This window comes from Talaromyces marneffei, chromosome 8, assembly GCF_009556855.1.
Source record: "Talaromyces marneffei chromosome 8, complete sequence".
Taxonomy (NCBI): Eukaryota; Fungi; Ascomycota; class Eurotiomycetes; order Eurotiales; family Trichocomaceae; genus Talaromyces; species Talaromyces marneffei.
This window is the reverse complement of record NC_072355.1, coordinates 553,707-574,885: the sequence shown is the minus strand read 5'-3', so window position 1 is coordinate 574,885 and position 21,179 is coordinate 553,707. Positions and strand designations below refer to the sequence as shown.

The 21,179-nt window shown below is 48.0% G+C and overlaps 10 protein-coding genes across 10 annotated transcripts; 8 read left to right on the top strand and 2 right to left on the bottom strand.

Moving 5' to 3' along the window:
• Positions 1-339: 339 nt before the first annotated feature.
• On the bottom strand, positions 340-1,659 carry EYB26_009554 (uncharacterized protein; the record flags this gene model as incomplete). Its single annotated transcript, XM_054268804.1, has 1 exon — positions 340-1,659. The coding sequence occupies one exon, from the start codon at positions 1,657-1,659 to the stop codon at positions 340-342; it is 1,320 nt and encodes a 439-aa protein (XP_054124779.1).
• Positions 1,660-1,977: 318 nt separating this feature from the next.
• Positions 1,978-3,180, top strand: EYB26_009553 (uncharacterized protein; the record flags this gene model as incomplete). The annotated part of the gene is made up of 3 exons (XM_054268803.1): positions 1,978-2,022; positions 2,076-2,606; positions 2,662-3,180. The coding sequence occupies 3 exons, from the start codon at positions 1,978-1,980 to the stop codon at positions 3,178-3,180; spliced, it is 1,095 nt and encodes a 364-aa protein (XP_054124778.1).
• Positions 3,181-4,719: 1,539 nt separating this feature from the next.
• Positions 4,720-5,577, top strand: EYB26_009552 (uncharacterized protein; the record flags this gene model as incomplete). Its single annotated transcript, XM_054268802.1, has 2 exons — positions 4,720-5,078; positions 5,139-5,577. The coding sequence occupies 2 exons, from the start codon at positions 4,720-4,722 to the stop codon at positions 5,575-5,577; spliced, it is 798 nt and encodes a 265-aa protein (XP_054124777.1).
• A 794-nt stretch (positions 5,578-6,371) lies between these two features.
• On the top strand, positions 6,372-7,637 carry EYB26_009551 (uncharacterized protein; the record flags this gene model as incomplete). Its single annotated transcript, XM_054268801.1, has 4 exons — positions 6,372-7,164; positions 7,213-7,251; positions 7,315-7,442; positions 7,503-7,637. 4 exons carry the CDS (start codon positions 6,372-6,374, stop codon positions 7,635-7,637), a joined length of 1,095 nt encoding a protein of 364 aa, XP_054124776.1.
• Positions 7,638-8,168: 531 nt separating this feature from the next.
• EYB26_009550 (uncharacterized protein) lies at positions 8,169-10,616 on the top strand (the record flags this gene model as incomplete). Its single annotated transcript, XM_054268800.1, has 6 exons — positions 8,169-9,127; positions 9,180-9,406; positions 9,458-9,597; positions 9,647-9,893; positions 9,942-10,433; positions 10,486-10,616. 6 exons carry the CDS (start codon positions 8,169-8,171, stop codon positions 10,614-10,616), a joined length of 2,196 nt encoding a protein of 731 aa, XP_054124775.1.
• Positions 10,617-11,265: 649 nt separating this feature from the next.
• EYB26_009549 (uncharacterized protein) lies at positions 11,266-14,008 on the top strand (the record flags this gene model as incomplete). The annotated part of the gene is made up of 2 exons (XM_054268799.1): positions 11,266-11,604; positions 11,705-14,008. The coding sequence occupies 2 exons, from the start codon at positions 11,266-11,268 to the stop codon at positions 14,006-14,008; spliced, it is 2,643 nt and encodes an 880-aa protein (XP_054124774.1).
• A 300-nt stretch (positions 14,009-14,308) lies between these two features.
• On the bottom strand, positions 14,309-16,088 carry EYB26_009548 (uncharacterized protein; the record flags this gene model as incomplete). The annotated part of the gene is made up of 3 exons (XM_054268798.1): positions 14,309-15,569; positions 15,624-15,813; positions 15,866-16,088. The coding sequence occupies 3 exons, from the start codon at positions 16,086-16,088 to the stop codon at positions 14,309-14,311; spliced, it is 1,674 nt and encodes a 557-aa protein (XP_054124773.1).
• Positions 16,089-16,952: 864 nt separating this feature from the next.
• On the top strand, positions 16,953-17,547 carry EYB26_009547 (uncharacterized protein; the record flags this gene model as incomplete). Its single annotated transcript, XM_054268797.1, has 4 exons — positions 16,953-17,127; positions 17,180-17,420; positions 17,482-17,491; positions 17,542-17,547. 4 exons carry the CDS (start codon positions 16,953-16,955, stop codon positions 17,545-17,547), a joined length of 432 nt encoding a protein of 143 aa, XP_054124772.1.
• Positions 17,548-17,607: 60 nt separating this feature from the next.
• Positions 17,608-18,399, top strand: EYB26_009546 (uncharacterized protein; the record flags this gene model as incomplete). Its single annotated transcript, XM_054268796.1, has 6 exons — positions 17,608-17,677; positions 17,725-17,769; positions 17,830-17,959; positions 18,008-18,244; positions 18,293-18,327; positions 18,374-18,399. The coding sequence occupies 6 exons, from the start codon at positions 17,608-17,610 to the stop codon at positions 18,397-18,399; spliced, it is 543 nt and encodes a 180-aa protein (XP_054124771.1).
• A 691-nt stretch (positions 18,400-19,090) lies between these two features.
• On the top strand, positions 19,091-21,170 carry EYB26_009545 (uncharacterized protein; the record flags this gene model as incomplete). Its single annotated transcript, XM_054268795.1, has 5 exons — positions 19,091-19,291; positions 19,355-19,468; positions 19,524-19,736; positions 19,791-20,372; positions 20,427-21,170. 5 exons carry the CDS (start codon positions 19,091-19,093, stop codon positions 21,168-21,170), a joined length of 1,854 nt encoding a protein of 617 aa, XP_054124770.1.
• Positions 21,171-21,179: the final 9 nt, after the last annotated feature.

The following is a 21,179-nucleotide window of genomic DNA, read 5'->3' as shown; positions in this document are numbered from 1 at the left end:
CTTTCCATATGTTTCAGGCAGCATTCCCTTGGGCATCCCTTTGACTTCCCTCGGGTGATTCAATCTTGTACCAATATAGTCTATAGTCAATCTAAGACATTGCTCTAGTCACTGAGGAAGAGGTGGTGCTACTTCGTACACACAGAGCATTAAGAGTGAGAGCAATCTCACAGGCATGGCACGATCCGTATGCAATGAAATTATGCAAATCTATCATTTCGGCTTTTTCCTTCATGAACTTTGTATAGAGAAATATGTACAATATTTTCATATGCCAATAATAACAATGACACAAACGCAACAAGACAAAAATGACCCCTAACACCGTTCTTCTGAACTTCATAAAACTGTTACTTCCTTAGTCTTGGACTTTGATTTGTCCTTGCTCTTTTTCTTTTCTTTTTTCTTGTCGTCTTTAGATTCCGACTTTGCTGCTGCTGTTGTTGTTGTTGTTGTAGTCGATGCTGGTGTCGCTGTCTCTGGCAACCTAACTTCTGCAACATTAACTTGCGAGTTTTGACTTTGTGAAACTGATTGCGAACTTGCTGCACCGGTCATGGCATACGGATCACGTTGTCTCGTCACTGGCAGAGGCCCATTGCGCTCTTCTTCCTCCAACCGTGCCTCCTCTTCCGGCGTAAGCATGGTTCCTTCTATACTCAAAAATCCACGATCCGGATCGGCGCCAGGGATAACGTCTACATCTCGGACACGGAAACGAATTGTGCCGCGAACACGGTGACCAGAAACACTTTGAAAGTAGCCCGTCGCATTAGACGCCTCATCGTCCTCTTCATCATCGTATTCGCCAAACTCTTCTCCGAGCATATTCGTATCTGAGTCGAGCAGATTGATAGGTTGGCGACTAACTTTCTTGGGCAGAGGTGTAAAATGTTCCTTCTCAGCGTCGAAGGCCACCTTGTTGCTACCAGAAGAACCATCCTCGTCACCCGATGTTGCAGAGACGTATCCCTTTTTCTTATCACTGGCCGTATTACTCTCATCCTCATCAGCACCTGGAGGAACCCATTTCCAGCTTTTGGGGAGTCGTTTCCTCTCAATGCCCACAGAAAACAGGTTATGAACAATAGCACCCACGAACCCCTCAGATTGAACATTGATCCATCCTTCCAAAACCTGACCCTTTTGCGGACTGAAAATCAAAAATGTCGCGGTGAGATATAAGTAGAGAACTCCGTATTCATTAGCGGTCAGAGCAAGTGTCAATGGCTTCGGATTATCGAAATCAGGCTGCGATGAGGAACTATGGACTTGCCCCGGCACCGGTGGGCTTTCAGAAATCGAACCATTGGAGTACGCCAACACAATGCCCTGGAAGGGAGGGTAGTACGTCAAAAGTAACGGTGCCAAGTGTTCCGCAATAAGTGAAGCGGAGGCATGTGTGGAAGAAATCGAAATCGGCGAGAGTGGGACATACATGGTCGCATTGATAAGACGGAATGGGGAGCCAGCATCTGACTTTGCTGCGTCGGTAACTGAGACGACTTGTCGGCCTTTTTCTATCTTGGGTGAAGAGGGTATCTCCATCTCGACATCGCCGGAGGCTGTTGTGGCGGCATTTTTGCGCTTTTTGGAGGGTTCGTGCTCTTTATTTTTGTGTTTGCGTTTCCTCTCTGGGAGGACAGATTCGGTAGGCATGTTGAATTTTCTCGACGGAGTTGTCGAGGTGAATGAATGGTCTTGTTTAAAGATTCATTCAAGTTCGTTCGAGGAAAGAAAAAAAAGCGGCAGAAAAACTGACCGATTGAGAAAGAAGCTGGGACCAAGGCGGTGAGTCGCGACGGAGATACAGTCATTGTATCCGAAGTGCCAACTATATCTCAAGTAAACATGAACAATGACACTTCAAACAACTCCGCGATTTAATTTGTCTATCATTCTATTTGTGTTTTAGACATGTTGATTTCTGGCGACTACTTTGCGTTCTTGATCCTGTGCTTTTGATAGCTTGTCATCATGTCAAGCTTGTTGTCGTACATCGGCTGGGCCGTTCTACCAAATGTATGTCTTATCTTAATCGCTAGAGCTGATGAATGATTATTGACGACGACTAGTATGTGGCTTCAATCCTACAAAGCGTCTACTACGGCCTCACCATCCGCGCCGGCGATCCACGACCGCAACCCGGCTCACCGCGCTTCAACAAACACCGTCGCCGTATCTTCATCTCCGTGGTGACCCTCTACCTTTTCTACACCATCTACGAAAGTTTCCACCAAGTCCGCGCCGAGGGAGACTTCTATAGCCTGCTAGGCGTTTCGCCGTTGGCTGATGAGCGGACTATCAAATCTCGATTTCGGCGGCTGGCCGCTCAACATCATCCTGATAAGCTGAATCAGCAGCAGCAGACGACGTTGTCGGACAGCTTTTTTGTGTACTTGAAACAGGCCCAGGATACACTGTTGGATCCATCGGTTCGGTTTGCGTATGATCAGTTTGGACCGCAGGTTACTGAGTGGATAAATATTAAGACCACGCAGGATTATCTGTATACTGGTTTGAAGAAGGCGTTGATTCAGTATCTTGGGGGTTTGGGAGCTATATTGGTGGTGAACTGGGTCTATTGGTCATCATGGGGACGATATGTGAGTCACTTCCGATCTTTTGGTATAATACTGTCACTAATTCTTTTCTCGACAGTGGCGGTTCTACACTTTTGCAGCTTTGATCGCTCTTGAACTTGTCCTAGTGACGCGGTCATTCTCGCTGGTCATATCTGCAGACTACATACCTGAACTTATCCGACCGTACATCGGTCTCACCAAAACCACAACTGCACCGGTCTTGTACCTTTTGCCGTTTCAGATCATTTCACTAGCGCGCCGAGTGTCGGTTACAGTGCACATTTTCATTTCGCAAATCACGCCGATATATGTCACTCAAACAGCTACGTCGGCGAAAGGCGGCACACCATTGAAGCAGGAGACGCTTCAACAGTTGGCTCAGGTAGCGCAGTTGTCAAAGTTGGCGGATACTGAGGCTTCGCGAATTTTGGATTTGTCGTTGAGTCCGTTCCGGGGGGATCAAGAGAGTGTATCGTTGCTGCGGCGAGGGATGAAGGAGGGACTGGTTGTGGGCAGTGTGCGGAGTGCGCCTGAAGTCCAAGAGGCGGTTGCACAGGTGCAGAGGCGGAGGGCAGGGCAAACTGTAGATTCGTAGTGCGATAACTAGTTAGTCATAGAATATACCTTTATTTTCTATAATACTGTTTGTAGAGGCGCATACTCTACTTGTAGTAGAGTTAATACCTGGCCTAGCGTCGGGTGATCGGTCGAGTGATCAGCTTGTACGGAGGGAGGCATGTAGTCTACACGTCACAAAACCCATACGCAGGTGTATGCTGTATGATAAGTCGAGCTCCTCCTAAAAAGGCAATATTATCACGACGTGTATGACTTTCTACGTGGGGACGTGCTGGAGTATACGTACAATTACGTGAGACGTAGCTGAACTGAACACTTGTAACTTACAGACAAACTTGCTACGTGGTGAGTTATCTGACAGAGTAGTAGTTAACTGACACTGCCATTAGCCCTGGTAAACTTGTAAGACGATGATGACACCGAGACATCCGAGGTGAGCGGCGCCGGCAATGGATGGATCATAGATACTACTCATAGTACGTATGTACCTACTACCCAGTAGTACGGAGTGGAGGATGGCGGTGATGGTTTCTTGGTTCGGACGGTCTAATCGCGTGTGGTTTCTCGTTCGGTGACAAGATTCGCAAGGGTGTGACTGACTGTGGATCTGGCCAAATCAATCGAATCAGTCAAAGTCAGAAAGGGATTGGCATTCCGGATGGCATGTGGCATGTCTAGTGTTTTTATTTAAAAGGGCAGAAATAAATTTAGACCATGGGCAATATGCACAGCGTACGGAGCACTAGTACTCCGTACAGAGTAAAGTAGACCGTACGCAATGCGTAACTAAACGAGGGAATATGTGATGGTGGAAGAGCACAGAGTATACATGGATCGCGGAGTATAAGAGAGAGAAAGCCGAGAAAGGAGCAAACAAGGAGAACGAGTGGCTGGGACGTAATATTACCATACGCCAGGGTTACGCGTTACACACTGCCAACCAGTGCCAGCCTGATTGTGTTCGGGCAATTCATACACCCGCATTACCATTACCCGACCGTCTCCTGACAGAAAACTGCGCGCAACTCTCGCAGTGCCTTCTTTGCTAATCTAAACGATCCAGCGTCCCCCAACCCAAAGAGAGAAAAAAAATAAAAGGGAAAAAAAAATCAAAACCACAATGAAACCGACCACACGCCATCCTTCCCTCTCCTTCCGTCCCTCTCCACCCTCTTCCTCCATCTCTTCGCCATCCCCATCACCACCCTCATTAGTACTTCTATCGCCAAAATCATCACCACCAAATTTCCACCTCCGGACTATGCCACATTCTCTCCACCGCCGCCGCGCCTTTGCCTCCGACCACTTTGCCTCGTCGTGACAGATCGACCAGTCAGCCCCTTGACTATTGCATTGTTGCTGCCTCACCGCTTGACAACACCAGTTGGATTTTCAACACTAATTAATCCATACGGAGTATTTGTGTTTTTGCTCTCGACTATTTCGACAAGAACACAAAAGTGATTTACTAGCATTCGACTACTACCAAGTATTCGACATCGCTCGAACAATTTGATCAGGATATCGCCCGACCGGTAGACTAGGAGTCCTCACCATGCCTACACCACCCAAAAACACCACACAACCAAGCCGGACAATCGTCCTCAAGCTCTCTTCAACTCTCCTCAGCCGCTTCCCTCATGAGCGTCCTTCCGTCGACGAGAAGGACATTAAAATCAAAGACGCCTCGTCGCCGCCATCATCCATCAGCGGAGAAGCAGGTCTTCAAGCTTCCTCTTTCGACGCAGCGTCCGACGCAGCTTCGACGCCCGCAGCTACTACCGAAACAGGAAAAGCTAAGAAGAGCAATGGTGCAGGTGGTGCGAGGGGTACAAAGAGAGCCCTTGACAAGACTGGTGATGCTCCCAAACCAGCTCGAAGCAGGCCTAGCGCAGCCAAGAAGCGATTGAAATTGTAAGCTCTCCATTCTTGAACTTGAGAAGCTAGTTGGAATTCACTTGCTAACATTCACAGGGATGACAAAACTACCGACAGTTCCAAACTTGTACCGCCGGGCCACAAACTCGGCCCCAAAGCCAACCAAGGCGCCATCAACGCTGGTCTACGCGCCCTCGATCGCAGCGGTGCACCATGTCGCAAATGGGAACGCAAATCATTCCAACTCAAGAGCTTCACCGGCGTCGTCTGGGGGTTATCTAGCTGGCACACACCCAAGCCACTACCTCAGCAGCAGACACCAGGCGAGTCAAGCGGTGCCGAAGAGGTGAATGGTGTTACTCCTGCTGCTGTCGCTGCTGTCAATGGGGATAGCGATAGTGTTAGCAAAGCAAACCTCATGAGCAGTGCTGTGCCGAGTGAGAAGAGCAATGCGGGCGAGGGTGAGGGCGACGTCTCGTCGCTGCCTCCCAGTACTGCACAGTCTCCGGCCCCTGCTATTGCGATGACTGCATAGTTCGTTGAAGTATGCCACGATACCTGAATCATCCTCGCGCTGGCTTCCGCAGATGATCTTTTGCCTTTTCGCCTTTTTTTCTGTATATTACTTTTTTTTCTCATGATACGATTACCTTACTTGTCACTGGGTCTTTTTCTAATGGTGGTGTACGGATATGGTTCATGTTTTGCATTTGATCGGCCTTTTATATTGCTTTAATGTTGTTTGTCTTCGTCTACGGCCCAGTTTCCATTCTTGTCTGGTGGGTTTTCTTTGGTCGAAGGATTGTACTATATACTGAGTCAGGGAAAAAAAGACTACATATACTCGACCTATGAAAGTAACCCTATTCCGGCACATGGTTCAAAATGCAACGTAGGTAATCCCAACAATACTGTTCCACATCAGACAATACTATTCAAACGATTCGATTTGGTGCGATGTAGGAACTACGGACGTGCCTCTTTAAAGTAACACATCCGCCCAGGTTCGTCGGCCATATGGACGGATCGGGAAGTCTTCCACCCTCTCGTCCCCAACCATCTGGATATGTAAGTGTAACGCACAAATGATGATGACAGTGGGGTGTTCCTCTTTTTCTTCTTAGTAGTTAGTTATTTACAAGAATTTCCGTGGATTAGTAAATTCGCAACGGAATTCCTTAGGATTAGTTAGATGGGTACATATATAAATTGCCTCGCCCTCTGTACCACCTGCCGTATACATACCTCCATCTACCACCCTCCAAATTCATACCTAGGTATATATATATATATATACATTCATATATAACTCGAGGAAGAACCAACAAAATGGTCTCCAACAAAGCCCTCATCTACACAAAACTACCCACCCACAACCCAGTCGTCGGCGAACACCTCCAAGTCGAATCCCTCCCAGACTTTGATTTGAATCAACATGTCCCCGAAGGATCCGCAATCATCAAGGGTCTCTACTTCAGTTGTGACCCTTACATGAGGGGGCGAATGCGTCCGCCCACAAAGAGCAGTTACGCACCTCCGTTTGAGATTGGGAAACCCATTGCGGCTTATGCGTTGGTGCAAGTCTTGCGTCTTGAAGATGGGAAAGAGAGTGCTACCACAGCTGGGGGGCAGACGTATGGCAAGGGCGATATTCTGTACGGCCTCTTTGACATTGCGGAGTACAGTCTTGTTGGCAAGCAGTTGCTTCAGCATCCATACGTCAACAAGGTTGAGAATCCGTACAATTTGCCACTATCAAATTTCCTGAGTGCGATGGGAATGACCGGGTTGACGGCTTACTCGAGTTTGTACGAGATTGGGAAACCTAAAAAGGGAGAAACCATTTTTATATCCTCTGCCGCGGGTGCGGTGGGACAGATTGTAGGTCAGATCGCGAAGAAGGAAGGGCTGAAGGTCATTGGCAGTGTGGGCGATGATGCAAAGTTAGACTTTATCGTCAATGAGTTGGGTTTTGATAGCGGGTTCAATTATAAAAAGGAAACTTCGGTGTTGGAGGCACTCCAACGACATGCGCCGAATGGCGTGGATATATATTACGAGAATGTGGGAGGGGAGCACCTGGCGGCTGCGCTCGAGTGTCTGAATGTTTTTGGACGGATTAGTATGTTTTTTCTTCTCTCCTGGGTTTTGGACGATGCTAATTGCGTAGTCGCGTCTGGAATGGTGTCGCAATATAGTTTACCACCTGGTAAGTCCTTTATTCTTGTCTTGTTTTTTTTTTCCTTTAGTGGAAATAACTGACGACTTATAGATGACCGATACCCCATCAAAAATCTGACACAGATCATCCCCAAACGTATTCGATTCCAGGGATTCTTGGTTAATGATCCAGACTTTGGTCCTAAGTATGTCAAGGAGAGGGACGAGCGTGTGCCACAGGTTAGTCTTCTATCCCTCAGTTCCGGTTGAATAGTGTGTGGCTGACAGGTTGTATTGTAGTGGCTTGCTGAAGGCAGTATCAAGACCAAGGAACATATTGACGAAGGAATTGACCAGGCTGGTACAGCATTTGTGAATATGTTGGCCGGAAAGAACTTTGGCAAGGCCATTATCCATGTTGCTGATCCAGAATAGTTGACTTGGTCATACAAATGTCACACCGGGAGAGACTTCCCCGCATCTGATATGCACTGATACCTACCTACACTCGGACACAGTACAAGTACATACTGACCTTGTCAGTTATTGTCGCATGTGATTTGTCCTGTATTGTTGAGTGTTTGTATTCTGTATTCTGGCCAGATGTATATTTGAAATCAAAGAACAATCTATTCGTCAATGATAAACCAGACTGCTTGATCACGCGAGTCTATTGCCGCCCATTGATAGCCCAGGACAGACGGACGGATATGGTAGTCTTGTTGAGAACGGAAGGAAACATGGATTCGTGTTATCCGGACGAGGGGTGCAATTTGCAATCCACAATCAAATCCTTCACTGCATCCTTGTCGGTATTATAGTGTTAATCAGGTTGGTATGATTCATCTTCAACGGGTTGCTGGTTAAGTTTGTTTAGTACATACGTAGTCTTGAGTGTTTAGTGTTAGTGTTAGTGTCGGTGATCCGCAGTGGAGCTCTTACCTACTCGACTCTTACGCTTCCAGCATGCCGTCCGCTCCTCGTCGCTTCTCTTATGCTTCAGTCGTCTCTGGTGTTGCCAACGACCAACCCAGTTTACCTGCTCCTGCTCTCGCTCATCATTTGAATTTTCATATTCCTTACTACACGGGAAATTCCGCCGCCAGCATTAATACTACTTCTACCGCCGCCGCCACTACATCTCTCCCGTCAACTGCAGTTACTACCTATCCCCCGCTTACATCACCTTCAACGACCAACTCCACCCCCAGTTCAACCTCAGTCACTGCCACGGATGCAGACATGCAGATGAACTACGGCGCTACGAGCGCCGGCTGGAGGAGGTCCAGTGGGCTTCCTCCTTATTCCCGGCAGTTTGCCAACATCCCCGAATACGCTGGTGCAACAAGAAGTCCCAGTGCAGGTGCTCTGACAAGTGCTGGCACAGGTCTATCAACAACCACATCATCGCCAGCTTTATTGATATCATCATCCTCTACATCAACACCGTCATCTCCATTCTACGATCCTTCCTTTTTCGTCCCATCCTACCTCCGAAACTCCCGATATGTGGCTCGACTGGAATCTGCCCGACGCTCCAAGCTAGCAGCCACTCAACGTGAATCTCTCCAACAACAGCAACAACAACCATCTCTATCCGCATCGTCAAGCCATGTCAGCCTCCACCGTATGGCGCCTTCGCATCGCGGCATGACATACGATATAGTCGAGAAGGAGCCTGCCGTCACCACCGCCGCCGCCGCCGCTCCTCTAGAAGACAAGCCGCAACCATTGCCATCTCGCTGGAATGAGAGTGATAGACATGATGGGCTCGATTTGACGAATGATGGCATGGAGGTGCGGTATATGGGCCATGTGCACAAACCGGATCATGAGGCGGCGTCTGTACGGTCGGATTTTCCGATGCCGCGTGAAGCTGGGATATACTATTATGAAGCTACTATACTGGTTAAACCGAAGGATGCGTACGTTCCTCCTCCACCTCTGATTATCAGAGTTGAGCTAATATGAGTGCAGAGTAATTGCCATCGGTTTCTCATCGCCTAGAGCGTCGTTGGAAAGATTACCCGGTTGGGATAATGAGTCATGGGCGTACCACGGAGACGACGGCAAGGCCTTTATCGGTGAGAATCAAGGTCAAGGCCGGCCGTTCGGTCCTACGTTTACTGTTAATGACACCATCGGCTGTGGGGTCAATTTTACGACGCGAAGTACTTTTTTTACGAAGAATGGAATATTGATCGGTATGCCCTCTTCTTATTTCTAGTCTGAGGATATCTAACTGACAAGTGTAGGTACCGCGTTCAAGGACCTTCCGGCATCGAAAAGTATATCTTTTTACCCATCTATTGGCATGAAGAGACATAATGGCATGCACGTGAGGGTCAATTTCGGTCAACAGCCATTTATGTACGACATTGACGGCCTGGTCAAGGTGTGTTTCGCTGAACCACTTTTACGAATGCATGACTGACCATTTGTAGAAAGAAAAACACGCCCTTCTTAACGAAATTAGTGAAACAAGCACTGCCAACCTTCAACCTCCCCTGGATGAGGCTGCTCTATTGCAGGAACTGGTGGCTCAGTTTCTTGCTCAAGAAGGCTATTACGAAACTGCTCGGACGTTTGCGGAAGAAGTGCGTGAAGAGTCTGTTACTCTGGAGAGTGGGCAGTCGCGGTCGCTGTATCAACATGAACCAGGAGAAGACATTGATACAGCAAATCGGCAGAGTAAGTATCCCGCCTAGCAATACATCTCAATTACTAACGAAATTATAGAAATACGCGCCGCTATTCTGGAAGGCGACATGGACAGAGCATTAAAGTATACAAACGCATACTTTCCCAAAGTCCTCCAAGACAACCCTCATATACTCTTCAAACTTCGATGTCGAAAATTTCTCGAAATGATGTGCAAATGCAGCGACTCGTCGAGTGCTGCGACAACCGAAAGAGTCAAAGACAGTGGGGAAGAGATGGAGGTGGACGATGGATACTCGGATGGCGAAGGAATGGAGACTGAAGAATCAGCACCAACGACTACAGCAGATGATTCTGCCAAATTTCATGACTTACTTACCGAGGCCGTACAATATGGACAGCAATTACGTATGGATTATCCATCTGACGAATATGGAGGCGACAAGCAATATCTCGACGATATCTTCTCGCTGGTGGCGTATCCGGACCCTCGATCTTCGGTCCATGGACATCATTTGGATGCTTCGGGGCGAGTTGCAGTGGCTGATGATTTGAATGCCGCTATATTGGGTATGCTCTTTTCTCTTTACGATCCTATTATAACCAGTACTAACGTGAATAGTATCACTCGGAAAATCATCAACCGCCGCACTGGAAACCATCTACTCACAGACTGAGGCCCTAGTCAACGAACTGAGTGAAGATGGCGGTGCGGGGGCATTCATCAATATCCGAAGCGACTTTTTGTCCTAGTTGAATTTTTTATTTTTTTACTCAAGAAGCACAGGCCGGAATGCAAGGTGTTTTGGGAATTGCATGAATCTAAGACGCGGATCGATTAAGTTGTTTTAATATTTATTATATTTATTATTCAATTCACTCTTTTCTTGATCAGTAGGAGAAGTAAGTTAACTACGTACTAAGTATGTTATGGGGATAGATAAGATGTATGGCATGAGTGGATCACAAGACAGCTCGTATCTAGCACTAGTCTGAAAAGGGCTAGCGCCAACTAACTGGCAACGGGTGCCTGAATCATATGGCGTCATAGCCTCGATACAAATCAAGACGGTAATATTACGCCCAGACTGCCCAGCCTTCTGCTTTTGTCTGATTGATTTTGTTATCCGACCGTCATACGTAAAAAGCGATACATTCCATTCCTCTCCCCCCATTCCGAAGCTAACTCGTTCTTGAATTTTTAATTTCCGACTCTCAGACGTTATCGCCTTATTTGCACGAACCTGGACGAACGCAGACAGAGGACAGGAAAAGAAAAGAAAGGAAAAGAGACGAAAAGAGTCCCCTCGTAGTTCATCTCGAGGGGATAGACAGTAGGAGTAGGTGGTGGTGGTGGTGGTGGTGGACAACAGTACAACCAAGCAAAGGACACATCGGCCCAATGGATCTGCAGACGAACCACAGCCACGACACCAAGCATGCCGAAGACGAAAGAGGGGGAGACCGAGAGATGCATGACCGAACTACCACCAGCACTAATAATCCCACCGCGAATCTTATTGCTTCGGATATCTCCACGCACATTCCTCCCACATCCATCAGACTTGGATCCGAGAATGTGATTATTCCCTTTTCATCTACAGCCGGTAGGAATTATTGTTCGGAAGGAGATACGCTACAGTGCTGCTGTGGTCGACGGGATTGTGCATACCTCGAGCATAACAATGTGGCTTTGGGCGATTTGGAGAAGGATTTAGAGACTGCGGCGAGATTGGGGCAGGTATGCGTCCTCTATCCCTATGGAGTATTTTGATGTTCTGTTGCTTTGCTTCGTGAGCTGTCGCTTTTTCGAAGTTGCTTGCAATCGCATTCATGAGTAGACCAAAATGTCGCTGACGTTCTCCCTCCAGGCTCTGCTCCAACGGCACGAGACATACGTCTCCGAAGCCGAGGCAGATCGGAGCCGTTTGCTCCTCGAAATGGAGCGCCTGGAACGTGACAAACAAGAAGTCCAGTCTGCAAATGCGCGTATAGTCGAAGAGAATCGCCGCTTACTGGAGCAACTGGAAGGCCTCAACAATGCCGTCGCGACTTCGGACAATGAAGTCAAAGCGCTGTCCGAAAGGCTGCAGCAGACGCAACTTGAGATGAGGGAGTTGGCTGCTTCAGCGGTGCGGGCGGCAGATCTGGAGATTCAGTTGAATACGATGGAGGCGGAGCAGATGGAACTGCAGCAGCAGCTCATCCTAACGCATGAGGATGAGAAATCTGCGGTGCAGAGGTGGAAAAAGGCCGAGACGACCTTGCACGATCTACAGGATCAGTTGGATAGACTTGAATACGAAGCGACGATGGAGAGGGAGGAACATTCCAAGATTATTGAGCGTATGGAGCGAAGACGCGCTGTGGAGAGGGAGTTGGATGGCGCGGCTGGTCGTCTCAAGGGTGCTGCTGCGTCGGCGGTCATGGATCGAAACCGCAATGCAACAACGCCGGTTGTATCGAAGTTTGTACGTGATATATTGCAGGATAATGCAAATCTGCAAATGGGTATTGTCGAGTTAAGGGAGTTGCTGGAGAGTTCGAACCAGGAAGTTGAGAATCTGCGGGAACAGATACTACATCATCAGCCGGTTGATGTAGATACAGAACAGCCACCACGACCGCAAGGATCGCGACTAGACCAGGAGCTCAATGCAAAGGAGCCTCGACCGGTATCGCAAGAGTTTCACGTGCATCATCATTATCATTCGCCATCGTCTTCGGTTAGTTCCAAGAAGGAGAAACAGCCTATACGTCGTCCGAAGAAGAGACGACCTACACTTATGACATCGGGAATGCATAGTCCTAGGTCGCCATATCACAACGCACATCCTTCATCATCTTCTGTATCAACAATCATGTCCCAAACCTCCGTCTCGATCCCTCCATCCTTGTCGTCACAACGGTACTCTGTTCATCCATCTGGAATATCGTCGTTGGCTAGTTCTCCAATCTCAGCGTATCAACCTTCTTCGATTTTTGATATTGTTGACCAGAGCGAGTTGTCACGGCCATCAAGTCCGGAGAGTATGGCCATGCTGATGTCTCCAAAACGGCCGATGTGGAAAGGTCATCGATTGTCGGATACTTCAAATCGCTCTTTTTCTATGCCTGGGCTGTCTTTCCCGGATCTCGACAGTGAAAATGTTATTGACACTGGTGATGATGTTTTTGAGCAGCAGCCGACCAAGACTAGTGATGAGATGTGGCTTCCTCCTGCTATACCTGAGGAGCAGGAGGATACAGTTGATAAGAACGATAATAACCAACCTACGACAGAGGAACAGACAAAGGATGCACCAGGTCCATCTATTATCGATAATATCTTCGAAACCCCATTTGACCCAATGCAACAGCATGTTCCTACGTTGCGAAAATCAGCATCCTACGAAAGCCTTCTGTCCGTCTCTGGAATGGATATTCACACTCTCCGTGAACGACCGTCACAGCTGCTCGCGGGATTCGAGTCGAGATATTTCCTCCCTCGTCGCCCGCCGCAGCGTGTCGTGACTGTCGCGACTGAGATATCGTCCACTCCGCCTGTTATATCGACTACAAACATCACGGCCGATAAGGCAAGCATTGTTTCGACGTCAAGCCAGCCAATGTCATCGCATTCATTACTTGCCAGCGTAGCCGCAAAATCTAGTATTCCAGTCATCACTTCAGATGCCGCCAGCACAGACTCAAATACTCCTCTATCCTCAGACCCAGTCCCAATCGCAAACTCACAAGACGACAAAAAACCAGCGACAATAACCCGCAAAGTCGGCGGCTGGGTCATGGGCAAATGGGGCGTTGCGCCCGGCCCAGCGACTTCAGTTACACCTTCTTCATCATTTTCGACATGGACAGCCGATATACTACGGCATAATCAGCATCATCTCATTCAAGCGCAACAATCAGATGCAGCAAGCATATCATCCGGTACCACTACCACATCTGCCTCTACCTCCACTACAACGACGACGACCAACAAACCACGTACAACGACAATACCGAAACCTATAATCCGTGGCTTTGGAATCAACCAGAAAGGCCCCATACCAGGCTTTGTGTCCACCCCACTTCCGGCGAAGCAGGTGGCTATTCATGCACATGTTTTGGATAGAGAGTTATTGGATGAGAGTTTGCGGGAATAATCCCTTCCCGCCATCTCTTTTTTCCTTATACTTGAATATCAACCAACCTGATGAAGGATGAAGTATACGGTCTTTATAATTTTCATTATGTGCATATTCTTTTTTATGATTTTTCCGAGTTGATGATACCCCCTTATCGTTCCTTGGCTTTTCTTTCTTTTTGACATGTCTATACGGTGATGATGAAGTGGATGAAATTTATATATGTATATATGCCATTTACGTCAATCAATATAATAAATAATAGTTTATCTTAAACCGAACTTATCATTCAGACACTATGCAGACTAGCCAGGTAAATTATATAACAACACGCCCGGGAACATCAACCTTCAACAAATCAATGCCCGCCTCAATCTCAGCTCGTTTCGGCATATTCCCCCTCCTCATCAACTCCGCCGCTTTCACCATAATCGGATCCATCCCCATCGTCGCAACGGCCACAATCGTGTCCCCCTTGGCATAATACGCCACAAATTTCGCGTTTTCGGGTTCGCCTTTGATGATCAACGAATCGAAGCCGTTGGAGGCCATTGTATTCCCGCAGTAGCGCAGTTGTTGACCCAGCGCAGACCAGAAGATGGGGATAAAGGCTTTGTGTTGCTTTCTAGGGTTAGAAGGTTTATTCACGATGGAGCGTGCCACGGCTCGACCTGCGTTTTGTGCGACGTTCCAGTGCTCAATGCGTACGGGCGAGCCGGTTTCGGGCGCAGCGCCGGGCCCGTGGTAGGTGTATGTTGCTATGTCGCCGATGGCGTAGACGTCGCCGTTTAGGGAGGGGATGGCGAATGTTTCGTCTGTGCGGATTGAGCCGTCTTGTAGCAAGGAGATGGCGGGATTGTTGGCTAAAAAGTCGGTGGCGGGCTTGACGCCGATGCCCAGGATGACTACGTCTGCTGGCAGGGTTGTGCCATCTTTGAGATGGACGGCGCCTACTTTATCAGGGGATGAAGATGAGGGTGTGGCCTTGTCCACGCTCGCATTCAAGTAGAATTTCACGCCGGATTTTTCGAGAAGACCTTGGAAAATCTTGCCGACTTTTTCGCCCATTACTCGCTCAAGAGGCGCCTTCTCCATACCCACGATACTCACATCATGGTTCTTGGAGAGCGCATTACCGACTTCCATGCCTATAAATGAGCTGCCGATTATAACCACTTTTTTCTTCTCTTCGCCCAATGCACGGAGGATGCTTTGCACGTCTGTCACGAAGCGGAGCTTGAAGATGTTCCCCAGATCTTTGAATCCTTCAAGCGGTAAGTTACGAGGGATGCCACCTGTAGCCAGGACAAGTTTTGTGTAGGAAAACGATTTGCCGGATTTGGTTGAAACAGACTTTGTTTGGAAATCGACCGAGGTGACTTCGTCGTGGACGACATCAATGCCGGCGTTGGAGTACCATTCTGCGGGCCGAAGCTCGATTTTGGATGCATCTGCGATCAGGGCTTTGGAGAGTTTTGTACGGTCGAGGGGCAAGTTGGGTTCTTTGGTGATGAGGGCGATGCTGCCTTTGAAGTTGAGTTCGCGCAGGGTCTGGACTGCGCCGATGGAACCACTTCCTCTGTTTATACTCAGTCTGCTGTCCAGATGATAAGAGAGAAAGATGGGGGCTCACCCTCCGATAACGACAACCTTCTCGTCAGTAGAAACGAAGCATTTAAGGTTCGGGTCTCGTTGTCCAGCTTTGATGCTGCCTTCTTCGCCTTTAATGTATACTGCGCCTTCCTTTTCGTAGACTCCGAATGTGCCGAGACGGTTTAGGGCTGGCGCATCTTCAATTTCGCCCGTGGCGACGGTGAAGCATGCTACTAACATCAGTACTTTGATTGAATTGCTCAAAAGGAAGGGTAGGCGCACCTCCGTGCCAGGGACATGTAATGCGACCGTCTGGCGCAACAACACCCAACTTCAAGGGTGCTCCGTAATGAGTGCATCGCGGACTGATAGCGTGAAACTTATCGTCTAGTCTGACAACGAGCACTTTACCACCGGGGACGCCTTCGACCTCTGATTCAACTTTTTCGCAGTTCGGAATGTCCTGAAGGGACGAAATGTCCTTGAGTTTATATTCTGTGGCCATTGTGGATGATGTTGACAATGGGCGGTTGCTGTAAAGTTGTGTAGGGTTATCGTTGCGGGGTACCGGTATTTTGAATGGAAAACGACAACAGCGACAAGTTCCTTTCCCTGAGAGACAGCAGCGTGGTCGACACTTGCAACAAGACGCAGTAAGTGTTGAATAGGATGATTTAACAGAAGAGAAGGGGGACGAGCGGATGATAGAGAAAGCGGGAGGATGACGATATGCACGACCGCGATTGGGCAACCAGGGATTTGGACGAGATGTATAAGCTGGCACAGAGATTGAAGAATGCAAGCGGGGTACTCCAATCATGACCAATCTGTCTTGTTCGGGCCCGATGGCCGGCGGCCTCTTAGCAAGACAACTTGGTTTGATGCACTCGCGCTGATATAATGAATCGTGGGCTTGAGGCTTGATATATGAGTGTATGTGATGTCAATTGATGTATGTATGTATGTGTGTATGTCTGTTTGTCTAGGAAACCTCAACAAGGACAATAAAGTCAAGTCAACTGGAACGAATGAAGCAATGCCCCATCAGAATAAGTGCATCGCGCAGAGCTGAGCTCTTCATGCCTTGTTTTGTCTCGAGTACTAGCAGAATAGTCAGACTCGTCGAGGATTGTCCAGAGTGGTGGACGAGATGAATTGAAGCGATGACGTCGGAATGAGACAGCCCCCCCAATTTCAGCCAATCAGAGGTTGCCCTTTGCTAATTTGATGCTTGACGTTGATACCTGATTTATCAGGCAGAACAGGCTCTATCCGGGGAACGGCCAGAGAGAGCGGACACCCCTTCGAGAACTACGATTAAACCACTACTCATTATCATTGATTATCTACACTTCGTGCCGTAGTTGCTATGAGGCTAGCAACGGTCTCTAACCCAGCTAGACTGAATTGCTCTCCAAGGCACCTCCGAACCCTCTCTACACCATGTGCCCTCAAACATGTCCACGGTGACAAGACCGACCCGCGTTTCTCCAGCCTGGGACAACTAATCGAGGACAAATTCGCGAATATACAAGAAGACTACCGTATTGCTCCTTTGGTCCTTACTGTGTTATATTCAATGCTTACCTTGAATAGAATGTCCCAAAAATGCCATTGTCCTGGCCCATGGTTTGTTAGGGTTCGCCGAACTCAAACTGGCGGGTTCCTTCCTCCCGCCCATTGAGTATTGGCATGGGATCAAGGATGCCTTGACCATGAAAGGGATCAAGGTGATTACGACGACGGTGCCGCCTTATGCATCGATTGAGAATCGGGCAAGGGCTTTGGTGGAGGATATTGCGGCTGAGGCGAAGGGGTGTGATGTTAATATCATTGCGTAAGTGTGGACGATCGTGGTGAACTTGCTGGTTCTAATTAGATATGGGTGTTTCGTATAGGCATAGCATGGTAAGTTTGGCTGTACATTTCAATTCATGAATCTTGTTGACGTGCGTCAGGGGTGAGTCGTCTTTGAGAAACAGTCTGTCAAATACTGATCAAATAGAGGACTCGACTCCCGATACATGATTAGCAAATTGCGGCCGACAGACTTTCAAGTCCGGTCCTTGACAACAATTGCAACTCCCCATAGAGGTACGATTTGCCTTTCCATCTGCGTCGAGCTGTACTGACTAGGCTAGGCTCTGTGATTGCCGACTATTTCATGCAGCGTGTTGATGCCCATGGTATGTACCATTCAACTTTCAGCAGTCCTTCGCTTCCTGGCTAATTTCGACTTGGATAAGTAACTCGGCTGCGGAAACTGTCAAAATCAATCGATAAGATCACTTCCGAAGCACAGGCATTCAGCCAATTGACACGAAAATATCTCCAGGACGAGTTCAATCCCAATGTGCCAGACAATGATAATGTCCGGTGCGTTGTTTATCCCCTCAAAAAACGAAAATGACCTAATTCTTGTAGGTACTTTTCCTACGGCGCAATGTTTCAACCCGGTCTCTTCAACATCTTCCGACCCTTCCATCGGGTTTTGGAAGAAGTCGAAGGCGCTAATGACGGCCTTGTCAGCGTTGCCAGTAGTAAATGGGGCGGCGACTTGGGCTATAAAGGTACCCTTGTAGGCGTGAGCCATCTGGATTTGATCAATTGGTCCAATCGCCTCCAGTGGATGGTGGGTGAGTTGACGGGGAATAAAAGGAAGTGAGTATCGTCTTCTCCGCATGCACATGACAAGTCTGACCGTTTCAGGTTCAATGCAATTGCGTTCTATTTGGGTATTGCAGGCAAGTGGACCTCGTTCTTCGTGATTGAACCTGCTAACCTGGATAGATATGCTGGCAAAGGAAGGTCTATAACAATCTGTACAACATGTATATTACTAACTATCACATACCCAATCTTCTGTATATACTGCATGCCGACCCATCAACAGGTCCCCAAAACAAGAATTCAAACTTGCATAACAGTTTCAGCTCCCTAAACTACAGTCTACAAATTCAGGGGTAACTATCTCGACGATGTGGCTTAGATTCAGTGTTGCAGGCATCAAGGCAACAACGTAATCATCATCCAATGCTTTGCATAGACGAACCGCTCGTACTCGCATTTGATGCCTCGCATTTGCTAAGCCACATACTAATTGTAACCAGACAATAAGGAGGAAGCTGCTTACTCACGAGTGCGGTGCTTGCACAAACCAACTTTCTGAGGGAAAATATAACCCTGGTGCATCGGGATTCGGCCAGACTCCGGACGGCCCCGCGACGAATCCACTCAAAAAATGAAAACAAAAAACAAAACGTCATTCATCCAACCTAGCTGCTCTTATCGATTAATTGTCAGTTTGCGATTAGTTAGCTATATTCCAGAGCTCATGGCACGCTGGATTGATAACTAGGCTGCAACACTTTTCAATTGTATATATTTACCCTAATTTTGTCTTTTGTTATTAATTGGAAATTGCCAAAGCTCTTCTGTTTCTAATTTGTTTGTTTCACCTCCCCACCATTTGTCGTCCACTGTGCCATTCTTGCCATTCCTGCCAATATGGCAGCAACCATCAAACTCGACAAACCGCATAGCCATTTCACAAACTTGGACCATATCACCGGACGAGTGGTGCTGCAGCTGCATTCTGACACCGCCATCAGCGCGATTCATGTCAAGCTTGAAGGAGAAAGTCGGACGCGACTGTTGACGCCACGCAATGATCGGGATAAGAAGAAGGCTGAGATAGAAGTGCATAAGGTGGGTTCTGCTATTGCAAATGTCTACGTAGTAGTTTGAGGTGCTAACAGTCTATATGTGCAGATATTATATCAAGTCAAAGCCGTCTTTCCGAGCCCGGATATCGCTCAACATAGCTCTCCGAATGCTGCGTTTACGCTCGCCCCTGGTGTTTATGAATATCCGTTCGAGTTCAAGGTACGGTTTACAGATGGTCTGTTTTGGGCAGAAGATTGGCTAATGGTGTATGCAGTTCCCGTTCAACAATTCCTGCAGCAACCAGAATTCAATGATGACCAACCTCAGCATGGTCGGACTGCGAGTCGAAGTGGCACGGGATTCATATGTGCATGTTAAAAAGACTCTACCCCCTTCATTGAATACCTTTCCGGGCGAGGCGGAAATTAAATACTACGTCAAAACGACTGTTGTTCGGCCTCAGTTTTATAAAGAGAATATTCGATCTGTGAGTCGTCTCGCATTCGTTTGAGGGTTCATTCGGCTGCTAAGTGTATAACAGATTGCAGGATTCAATTTCCTCCCCATCGAGCCTCCGCGAAACGGTAACCCCAACGAAGAAACCTACGCCAGGCGTCAGCACGAATTTATGAGACAGCAGCCCCCAGCAGTTCTGAAAAAGGGCGGGATCTTTCGCAAACAGTCATCCACACCTCTCATGCCCCTTTCAACCGCTGATCCGGTACGAGTATCAGTTGATGCACGATTACCCAATCCTCCGATTCTGACCTGCAACGAAACTATACCCTTACGCATCATTGTCACGAAGAAATCTCAAACTTTCGAGCCGATGTTTTTACAACTCCTTCAGATCGAATTGATTAGCTATACCAATATCAGAGCGCATGATCTAGTGCGCACAGAGCCGCTTAGTATATTGATACTGAGTCGAAGCAATATGAATGTCCTTATTGGTCCAGCATCAGATCCAGTGGGACAAGAATGGCAGATTGATGCAAGCCTATGGAATAGACTCTCGCTGCGACCGAATGTTGCGCCTTCGTTTGAGACGTGCAATATTTCTCGGCATTATGAACTTGAAGTACGAGTCGGGGTGTCGCATGGACCGGCGGGAAGATCAATGGTAAGACATTCCCCTAAACCTTTTGTGAACAAATGGACTGACCATGCGAATCAGCCGCAAGTCATCGTTATACCTCTACGGCTGGCCGTAAGAGTATATTCCGGCATTCGTCCACCACCAGCTCTTATAGAAGCCATGGCCACCAACAGGAAATTGAAAGATGCTCAACTCGGCCGACAACAATCTCGATACGACGATAATAATCCCCCACCACAACCACCACGACCATCCAACCAACCAGCCGAAATGGCCGCTCATAACATTCTCGAAGGCGACGACGCACCGCCAAGCTACGAGGATGCAATGGCCGATATGATTAGTCCTATAGATGGCCCACGCGGAGAATACTATCAAACGCCCGCACCAGCTTTTCAAGGAAGCCGTAACATCTCAGGGCCGGTGGGTGATACCAAACAACCATTTCCTGATCCTCAGACTAGTCACAGTGAATATGACCACCACTATCATCATGAAGGCGATGAAGAAGGAGAAGAACTTACGCGCTCATTTTCCCGTGATTCATCCGAGTCCATCGATATGCTCCCCCAGTCGCCACGATTACGGCCTATATCATATGCAGATAGTATCTATGAAGACAAGCAGTCTGGTCAAACACAGGGTCACACGAGTAACCATAATGCCAATCGACCGGCTGAAACACAGCAACCACCGCCAGCATTTACGCCTTCGCAAACACCCCAACCTCGTCGAGTAATAAGTACTGGCGTACCGAATCGACGACCAGTGCCGAATTCGAGTCAACAACAACAACAGCCACAACAACGGGACACTTCATAATCTCGGTAT